We start from the raw sequence: 10,566 nt of genomic DNA on the forward strand, positions 1-10,566 counted from the left end.
GGCGGCGGAGTTCCCACCTGGAGACCACGAGGCCGCAGAACAGCTGGGTGGGTGGAAGGGCCGCCCCTTTCCCGTCTCCAAGGGAGCGGAGACAAAAAAAAACCGAAACTAAAAGTTGCTTGCCCAGCCGCTTCCCGCCGCCCGCGCTCTGCTAGGTTTGGGCACCGACGGCGCGTCGCTCCGCCATGGCAAGTCGCTTTTGCTTTGGGTTTTGCGCAGTAGGGTCACCTGCGTGCCGTCGCCACACTCCCCTGGAAAGGAGGGCGACCCCGCGGGGGCAGGCCCAGGCCCGGGGCTGAGCCGGAGGCGCGCGGAGGCCAGGGACCCCGGAGGCCGCCCTCGCCGGCCAGCCAGCCGGGGCCACCTCCTCGCCGCTGCCTGGCCCTGGGCGGGCGAGGGACGCAGCTCCTAGGGGCCAGACCTGGCCTACCGCCACCCGCTCCCGCCCCCACTGCCCGGCGTCAGAGCTGCCGCTGTGCCCTCCACGGGTAGCTTGTCGTCCCCCCCCCCCGGGGGGGGGGGCCGTGAGGGAACAAAAGTGGGCTTGAAACAGACTGGAGCCGAGGACGCGAGTTAGGAAGGGGTCGCGTCTTCCGTGTGCCCTGGTGCGCATTCTTGTCTTTTGCGGCCTTGGTTCGGGGTCCACAAAGAGCCCTGTGTTTCCCCATCTGTGCTGGCTGGGAAGAGCAATCCGCAAACTCCGCACCAAGCCTGCCGCCTGCCTGGGTGGTTCAGTCCCGCCCGGTCCGTGTCAAGGGCCGGGCTGAGCCTGCAGTTCCTGGTCTGAAATGCAGAACTGGAAATGTAGTTAACGGATGCAAGTGCGTTTTGTTTACGTGGTAGCAGGAAAGGCGTCGTCAGCGAAAAGAAACAACCGATTTTGATAAAACAAATATAAACAAAGGCAGTGAAAGACTCTTGTGTCTTGTTATCCTTTTCTGCTTTCTGATCCAATGGCCTAAAGGCGCTGAGAACCTAACACTGGAGCAAAGTGCCATCACCTTACTGTCTCTTGTTTCAGAATTCTTGGCAGGGCCGTCTTATTAATTGTGGCTAGAAGAGATTAATAACTCTCCTTGTTCATAATTGACCTCGGTAAAATGAAATGTGTTAGCCACAGCTGCTGCAGCCAATGAGAGAAGGGTAAGGAAGATTCCTGGCAGGCCATTGCAATTATTGATTAGGCGCTGCATAAAAATTACTGCGGTCTCACAAAACAAGGCCATCCCTTTATGTTCTCACTCGTGAAAACACTGGCTGAAGGACATGGCCTTTTGATTTTTAAAGGTGAATTGCATTTAGACACTTGAATAAAGAAATACACTGTTAGCACTGATGAGGATATAGAGGTGGAGGGAGATTTTTCAGAATTTGAATTGATTGCGTTTTCTTTGACATCAAGACCAAAAAGCAGAATTTAGCCTTCTGTCCAGTTTGGCTGGTGTGGGTTGTTAGAGCAGCGAATTTTATTCAGACAAATCTCATCCAGGAAGGTCCCCTGAGAATCTGAGAAATCTCTTTGGTTATCTTTTCCTCCTTGAAGGGAGAATTAATTTTGGGAAGACAGATTTTACCACTTGAGGCGAGAACCTAGGGACACTTACATCTGCTGTTTTATTGTTTCACTCTAAAATTTAGTGTATGAATAATTTTAAGAAGACTCTTCCTTAACAAGTGGCCAATAGTTTGTGATGGGTTGTGTGTTCTGGAACCACTCGTTTTGGTTTATATTCATTTCATCATGAGCTGTTTCTACCTTCCTCCCTACTTGCCTGCTCCTTTGTGTCTGCTGAAACTTCTCTTTCTTCCCATTTTTGCCTCATTAATTCATATTCTACCTCAGCCTTCAAGGCCTGTCTTCTGGGAAAACCTTTTTGACTGTTTTAGCCAAGATTGATCTTGCTTCCTAATCCTGGATGGCATTTACTTTATATTTTGGAATTCTCTTGTAGATAATCTTGTGTCATTTTCAGGTTGTTGGGTGCTGGCTCATATCCTCCTGTAGAGAAATCAGTCTCCCTCTTTTGAGCCTACTAAACTCTTTTGAAATAATTTACTTATGTGATTGCCTCCTTTTCTTCAAGATATAGGCCCTTTAAAAATGTCGTGAATCCTAAAATCTTGTCCTCATGCTCCACACATAATGAATGAATACTCAGTAAACTTATGTGGGGGAACTGAATGTCAGGGATGAGGGTGTGCTGGCTTTGTCAGTGTCTCTTATGGTACCCAGCATGTTGCCAGGGATAGAATGCATGCTTCAATAATACAATGTTTGTTAGCTGATTAACTGCCTGACAAGGTGCCAGATGAGGACACTTCAAAAATTTGTGTAGGGGCCAGTACTGTGGCATAATAAGTTAAGCGTCCACCTGTGGTGCTGGCATCCCATGTGGGTACTGGTTCGAGTCCTGGCTGCTCCACTTTCAATCCAGCTCCCTGTTGATGGCCTGGGAAAGCAGTGGAAGATGGCCCAAGTGCTTGGGCCCCTGCACCCACGTTGGAGACTAGGGGGAAGCGTCTGGCTCCTGGCTTCGGATCGGCGCAGCTCTGGCCGTTGCGGCCATTTGGGGAGTGAACCAATGGATAGAAGACCTTTCTCTCTGTCTCTCCCTCTCACTGTCTGTAACTCTACCTCTCAAATAAAATAAATAAAAAATCTTTAAAAAAAGAATAAAAGAAAAAGCTATGCATGGATTTCAAAACTTAAAAAAGTTGTGGAAAAATGGAATAAAAGCTAAGCTTATTTTGGTGGAAAATTTTGAAATCCATGCAAATAATATCCATAATGCACATTTTCTTTGGCAGTTTTGAAGATCCCTTGTGCAGGAAGTTCAAAGGACTGAGGCTTGGGGAAGCTTTTTCAGCTGGTACTCTGTGCCCAGCCTGGTGGCAGGGTCCGCAGTGGTGCGTCCTCTCTGTGGTCGCATTCATTCCCCAATATGTGCTTGAAGGAAAGATTTACTCCAGTGCAGCCCCATGTTTCTGCCTGGGTTTTATTTTTGGAGTGTGATTTTTCTTTGATTCACCCAGACAATAAAAGTTGGGATGTCATTCTTATTGGTTGATATATTTTTGACCCTACAATCAAGGAAACAGCCATTCCCAAACTACCATATTTGTAGTTTGGCTTGCTTTTACAGTTGAATTTTTAGAATATTTATCTCCTAATCTTTTCTTTTGTAATTTCTTCTATTATTATTATTATTTTTTTTGACAGGCAGAGTGGGCAGTGAGAGAGAGAGACAGAGAGAAAGGTCTTCCTTTGCCGTGGGTTCACCCTCCAATGGCCGCTGCGGCTGGCGCGCTGCGGCTGGCACACCATGCCGATCCGAAGGCAGGAGCCAGGTGCTTCTCCTGGTCTCCCATGGGGTGCAGGGCCCAAGCACCTGGGCCATCCTCCACTGCACTCCCTGGCCACAGCAGAGAGCTGGCCTGGAAGAGGGGCAACCGGGACAGAATCCGGCGCCCCGACCGGGACTAGAACCCCGTGTGCCGGCGCCGCAAGGCGGAGGATTAGCCTAGTGAGCCATGGCGCCGGCCTTAAGCTTTCTTAAGATCAAATATTAACCAATACTTTCAAAAGGGCTCATTTTTAACATTTAATTCTTAAATTCTTGTAGAGTTTATGCTGGTAGATGCTATGAAGCAAAGATCTCTTCCTCTTTCTTTTAAAGTATCTAACCAGTGGTGTTAGCACTGTTATTAAATAAGATAATCCTTTCTCACTGGTATATTGTCATCTTTATCGTGTGGAATGTTATATTTTAAAAAAGTACCCTACTATTTTTCTTACAGGCATCATTTTCAAATGTCAAGGAATCCAAAAGTTGGGAAAGAACAGTAATAGTTGCTGGGCTTCCGGTTGGTCTGTTCAGTGATCAGTTATTGGCCACATTAGTGAAGAGTCACTTCCAGGATGTTAAAAATGAGGGTGGAGATGTTGAAGATGTGATATATCCAACAAGAACCAAGGGAGTTGCATATGTAATATTCAAAGAAAAAAAAGGTATTTCCACATCAAATATTCATAATCTTAGAAATGTTTCTTCAATGAAATTATAATTGTATTATGTTAAAATGATTCATGGGATTGGTGAAGTAGAAAGTAGCTTTAAAAACAATTGGTTTATTCTGAATGTAAAAATGGCACAATATTGTATTAGCAGGAACATACAGTAGGTTCTCCATATCCAAGGGTTCCTCATCTGTGATTCAACCAACTGCAGATAGAAAATATTTGAAAAAAAATTGTATCTGCACTGAACATGTACAGATTTTTTCTTGTCATTATTCCCCAAACAATATAGTACAACAATGATTTTCATAACATGTATGTTATATTAGGTGATGTAAGTAATGCAGAGATGATTTAAAGGATACAAGAAGACTATGCGTACATTATATGCAACTGCTTCATTTTATATAGGAGACTTGAGCATCTGTGGATTTTGGTATCCAGGAGGGTCCTAGAATCAGTCCCCTACAGATGCTGAGAGATGACTGTGAAAATTGCTCATGATGAAATTGCTAATGACTGGCAAACTCTTAAAGATTACTTTTCCCTCTGTTTTGAATCTGTCTATATCATGGGCTAAACGTGATAGAGTTTATTGCAGACAACTTGTAAAATACAGGGGGAAATGAAGAAAAACCTCACCTACATTATGTATTATCTCATAAACAAGATAATCACTTCAGAAATTTTGATGTGGTTTCAACAATATAATTATACCATCTACTTCTCTCTTTAAACCAATAGATGGATATTCTATTATAGCACCATTAAATACTGGTATGGTTGAATTGAGAAATATGGCTTGCATTTGAGATCAGATTGAGTTTTTCTGGTCCCCACATTCACCCCTGCTGTAAAAAGAAAGTTGGATCTGCACAGCACACTCTCCCCTCCAGCCTCATGGAATGGGTAGGCTTCTTGACAGCTTACGGGGCTGGCAGAATAAATTGCCTTAGAAAATGCATCTCCATGTCAGTCTCTTGGCGGTGGATGTGCCACAAGGCAGTATGAGCAGAAGAGACATTGCTCTACTGGAGGGGGGACAGGGTCCAGAGAAAGCCAAGAGACTGGGGATTATCAGTCCTTTCAGGTGCCACCATCATTTAAGTACTTCCTTCTCAATGGGGATGTTCATGTAAGGGATGACAGGAAGGGTTTTATTTTATTTTATTCAGAGAAAGCAAGAGGGAGGGAGGAAGAGAGAGAGAGAAAGAAAGAATATCTCTTCCATCTAATGATTCACTTGCCATCCCAAATGCCTGTAACACCCAGGGCTGGTACAGGCTGACGCCAGGAGCTGAGAACTCAAACCTAGTCTCCTTTGTGGGTGACAGAGACTCAACTACATGAGTCATCACCTGCTGCCTCCCAGGGGGCGGAGCAGTAGGGAGCTGCAGTCAGGAGCTGGGCCAGGACTCAAACCCAGGCATGTCAAAGTGCCAAAGCTTGCTCCAGGAAAGTCTTCTCAGTTCTCTCAGTGACCCTCTATATTTTGGGAAGTTAATATTTTTTAGAAAGGTTTATTTATTTATTTGAAAGAAGGGAAAAACAGCAATAGATAGGTGGGTAGGTAGATTGATAAATAGATAGAGCTTGCATTCACTGGTTTGGTTCCCAAGTGGCAGCGACAGGCCAAAGCCAGGAGTCTGGAATTCCATCTGGATCTCCCATGTGGATACACCACTTGATCCATCTTCTGGTGTCTTTCCAGGTGCATTAACAGGGAGCTGGATTGGAAGTGGAGCAGCCAGGACTGAAATGTGGGATGCTGGTGTTGCTGCTTCCCGGGTGGTGGCTTAACCCACTCCCACATCAGCCCCGAGAAGTTAATATTTTATGTATTGAATTGGTAACTCCAAGAGAGAGACTTATTCTAATGAGTGAATGAAAGGTAACTCATTCATTCATTCACAAATATTGATTATCTCTCATTTGCTAGGCACCATCCTAGGCCTTGAGGATACAACAAGGAATGCAATAGGCAGAGTCTTCATGAAGTGTAGATCCATGGGGGTGGACAGATAATATGCAAACACATGCGTGTTACATATTGGGTGCTTTATTTATTGAGATTATATATGCTTATTTATGTGTTTACATATTTATATGTCAAGATAAAATATGAATGCTATAAAAATATAAAGAAGAATAAAGGAGTAAGATATTCTGGAAAGTGCTATTTTAGATAGAATGATGGGAAGATTTTCCTTTTAGATGTCAGTTGTGTAGAGACCTGAATGAAGTAAGGGAATGATTCATGCAGATAAGGGGGAAGAATACTCTAGCCCCAGGCTGGTGAACATCCTATGAGGGGAAGCATGCTGGGCAATTGGGAGAACAGCAAGGAGGGTTGAGTGGCTGCAGTGGAATGAGTAGGGGAGAGTGGTAGGAGATGTAATTAGATGGAGGACTGGGGCCAGTTTATGCTAAGTAACTTACAGATCAAGGTATGGTGTCTAGAGCCACTGCAGAGTTGTGAGCAGAGGACTGACACAAGGTTGGAGTGCCTTTTCCTACCTGATCAATTTGGCAGCTGGTGGCTAATAGAAGGTACTAGTTATTGCTGGCTTTAACCAGAGTGGTACCACGGTAGGTGATGAGAACTGGAAGATATTCACAATTTGTGAATGAATTAGGGGTCATTTTCTGAGACACAGAAGATCAGGGATAGAATATGTTTGGGAGTGGATTGGTTACCAAGACTTGAGATGTCTATTAGGATAACAGACTAGAGATTTCTGTAGGCAGAAGGAAGAAAGCTTGAGGCTGAGGTGATACATGAGAAAAAGTGTGTGAAACCATTGAAATTGGGTTCACTCAACAATTTCTTCAGGTCTGGGACTTGCCAACATCTGGAGAATGGGGTGAGAAGGAGGATTCACTAAGTGACTGTGCGGGTCAGCCAGTGAATTAAGAGACTTTAGTCTACTGTCCTGGATCCAAAAAGGTGTAGTCTCTTTATGACTGCGATGAACAGAATGGAGGGTTTACTTACAGGTTTTTGTTTTCCATTCATATATATACCTATGTGTATCTATAAAAGTATGATTAGGATCACATTTACATACAAATTGAACTACAGTGTGTTCAAGTGCAAGGAAAAAGCTATTAGAATACCAAATTTAGAGCAAAAAGTAGACACTGCAAATAACAGAGCTGAACATTGATATTATTATTAATTAAAATCATTATTAGGGTGGGAGTTTGCCCTAACAGTTGAGATGCCCACATCCAATATTAGAGTGCTTGGATTTGATTTCTACCTCTGGCTGCTGATTGCAGCTAATGCAGATCCTGGGAGGCAGTGGGGAATGACCCAGGTGGTAAAGTTCCTGTCATCCCTGTAGGAGACGTGGACTGAGTTCCTGATTCCTGGCTCTGGCCTTGGCCCAGCCCTATCTGTTGCAGACATTTGGGCAACATTTGAGTCTGAGGATGGTAGCACTCTTTGCCTCTCTCTCCTTCTCCTTTCTCACTCTTCCTTTCTCCCTCTCTCCCTCCCTATAAAATAAAAACATAATTAATGTGCCATGCCAGAAACACTTCTGATGCCAGTATTTCCACTTAGATGCGGAGAATGTCAGCAAGCAAAAGACACACCATCTAGCAAAGAGGGCTGGGTGTGCTCGACTCACAGTCTCTCACTTTAGTGACAAGGTAAGGGCGGTGCTGGAGGAGCTGGGTCGTATTTCTTCTGCAGAAATCATTCCTGTGTATGGGAGGCATACTCTTGCTTCATGACTTCTAAGAAAGAGAATCCAAATTCCCTATCCCAACTCAGTCTCTTGAAATTGCGTTTTTATGTATCTGTGTCCCATGTGATATTTTTTAAAGTGATAGTGAGCTTTTGGGGAAAAAAATAAAAATGAGCACAGAAAAGGAACTTTGAAGAGACAGGAAAGGTATGAAAAGGAAGAAAAAGTTCAATTTCAAAGCACTTGTTTGCAAACTACTCTGCTAAGAAACCCAGGGTTCTGAGTAGCCAGCTGGCATACTTCAAACTGGAGGTATAGGGTGGTGAGAATGGCTCTAGGGGGCCCTCTATCCATCAGGCAGAGCCAGAATAGTTTACATCTATGCATTCTCCAGAGAACCTTGTGTCAAAAAGGCTTCTGCCTCTAAGTCGTTGGACCACCTCTCTTTTGGGGTGTGCACTGAGGAACTGTGAGTCCCAGGTTGAACAAGGTGGGATTCCTTGTTGGGCAGCTTTGGGGCAAGGAAGCAGGGCCTCTGGGGTGGGGAGCTGGGGTCTGGTTTAGAGCAGTTGCTGTGGAGCAAAGAAAAATGCAGAAAAAGAGCATGTTTGTGTGTGTGTGTGTGTGTGTGTGTGTGTATTCTCTGTTCCATGAGGTGGTGCTGTTTAATTTCTCTCTTTTTAATTTTAGGTCTTCAACTCTGTAAGTGCTATCCTTGATCTTTCTGTTTTTGGGAGTAAAGTTTTTCTAGAAAATCTGATAACGGATCTTCAAAAGATGGTCCCAACGTTAAGCTTCAGCCGCCTGGAACCCAACGGAAGAGTCTCTGTGGAAGGTTCATTTCTGGCTATCAGGAAGCTCAAAGAATCTTTGCTATTAAAAGCAAGTTCTCTTTTAGAAAGAAACAGGAATTTTGTCAGTGAGGGGAGAGATAGGGATAGACAAAGCTTCCAGAAGCGCCTATCAAGAAGTGGGGACTCTCCGGGGTCACCCAGGACCCTGGGACCTGAGGTTACTGGACATGAAGAAACACTTGTGCTGGACACAGATGTTTTCCTTTATCTGAAACAGAAATGTAGAGTTTATGAAAGATCATTGAGTAAGTTCCATATTCTAAGTGGGGAGAGAGTGGATGGTGACATCACCACCATTAGTTTAAAGAATCCTCAAGTTGGTTTGTATCCAAACAACGTAAAACATGTCAAAAAGATCTTGGAAAAATGGTCCCATGTTCTTCAATATAAGCTCAGAAAAGAGACACTTCTTTTGGAAGGAAAGAAAAAAACAGAGAAAAGAAACATTGAATGGGCGTGTGAACAACTGCAGCCGAGATACCTTAGGGTTCTGATAAATTCTTATAAGACACATATTGACATTATAGGATTTTCTTCTGACACCTACCTGTTTAAAAAACAGGTGATGGAATTAATAGGGCACAAAGTTAGTTGAAGTCTAAGCAGTAGTGGTGATAACTGCTGCCTTCCCTTCATGGGTTATTGCCTCTGCAATACATGACCATAGCTTGACATGCCTTATCTCATTTTATCCTGTGACCATCCCTCATCATGAGCATCACTATCCCCATGATGTAGGGGAAGAAGCTAGGGTTTGGAGAAAAAACACTTGCCTGAAGTTACCTGGTTTAGAAAAAACAGGAGTGGCACTTAACTCAGACTGTCTGATTGCAAAGCTAATAAATATCTAAGGCACAAAACTTTGAAAAAATTCTCACTAAATTACCTTGGAGAAATCTCACTTTTTCCAGAACTCTAAAATACTTCAAAAATAAATCTGTGAGGAGTTGGGATGATGGTTATTATGCTGTTGCCACTTTCTTAACATTGACAAATTTGTATTTCCTCCATATAGAATTAGAGTGCTGGCAAAATCATTTGGAACAGGAGTTAGAAAGTGTTTCTCATGTAGATAGTTATTATTTGACTAAATACTATTTTTATAAGGCTTTTGGATATATGGAGCTTTTTTTTTTTACTGTTATTTAGTCTTATGTAAGTGTTGGTTGTAATAATTATCGAGAATTTTGAAAGAGATCCATAAGATTTCTATTACAGAAACTCCTTGTGATGAGTTATGTATTGATAAATTCATTGTAAATAGAAAGTATCATAAGTCGAAAATGCATTGAACATCCTGATTTAGCTGCACAGTGCACTGTAGCACATGAGTTGTCTCCCCTTGTGAACTCTTGCTGGCTGGGAGCTGAATCCTGCTGTCGCACTGCTCAGCAACATGAGAGAATATTGGATCTACCCACACGTTGTTAGCCCAGGAGAAGATCAATATTAAAAATTCAAAGTACCATTTCTTCTGAATGTATATCACTTTCATATGATTTTAAAGTAAAAAAAAATCATAAATCAAAGCAATGCAGGTTTGGAATCATTTGTATTCTTACTACCCTTGATCTTGTTCTTGTTGTCACTTTAACAATGTAATTGTAAAATAAAGGGAGAAAAAAAAAGATCTATAGCAATTGTTTCAACATCTGTGACTCTCTTGACTTAAACTTTAGATGAAACCAATTTAAGTATCTGGGGCACTGCAGAGACTTTCCTGGTTTAACAGATAATAAAACACACACATTTTGCTCATCCCGAGGCAGGCAACGTGATTATGATTATTAGAACTGCTTGTGTCAGTAGAAAAGTGTACCAAAAAAACTGTGCTTTCATTTTTCTTAGCCATCTCAATCCCAAATGTGTAATTTCCATGTCCTTAAGTAGTATATTTCTGACACCAAAAATATAGACTACAAAAGCAAAAATAGACAAATGGAACTGCATCAAACTTAAAACACTTTTGTGGCCGGTGCCACGGCTCACTAGGCTAATC

The 10,566-nt window shown here is 42.9% G+C and overlaps 1 protein-coding gene across 1 annotated transcript; it reads left to right on the forward strand.

The window, feature by feature from the left end:
• RBM43 (RNA binding motif protein 43) lies at nt 1-10,096 on the forward strand. Its single transcript, XM_008258575.4, has 4 exons — nt 1-188; nt 3,799-4,009; nt 7,587-7,675; nt 8,404-10,096. Exons 1-4 carry the CDS (start codon nt 186-188, stop codon nt 9,160-9,162), a joined length of 1,062 nt encoding a protein of 353 aa, XP_008256797.3. The 5' UTR covers nt 1-185; the 3' UTR covers nt 9,163-10,096.
• The last annotated feature ends 470 nt before the right edge of the window (nt 10,097-10,566 follow it).

This window comes from Oryctolagus cuniculus, chromosome 3 (assembly GCF_964237555.1).
Source record: "Oryctolagus cuniculus chromosome 3, mOryCun1.1, whole genome shotgun sequence".
Classification (NCBI taxonomy): domain Eukaryota; kingdom Metazoa; phylum Chordata; class Mammalia; order Lagomorpha; family Leporidae; genus Oryctolagus; species Oryctolagus cuniculus.

Excerpts from the sequence above, each read along its gene's own strand:
- RBM43 (XM_008258575.4), top strand. Across the intron at positions 4,010-7,586 it reads AATATTCAAAGAAAAAAAAG|ATGCGGAGAATGTCAGCAAG; the intron begins GTATTTCCACAT and ends ATTTCCACTTAG. Across the intron at positions 7,676-8,403 it reads TCTCTCACTTTAGTGACAAG|GTCTTCAACTCTGTAAGTGC; the intron begins GTAAGGGCGGTG and ends TTTTAATTTTAG.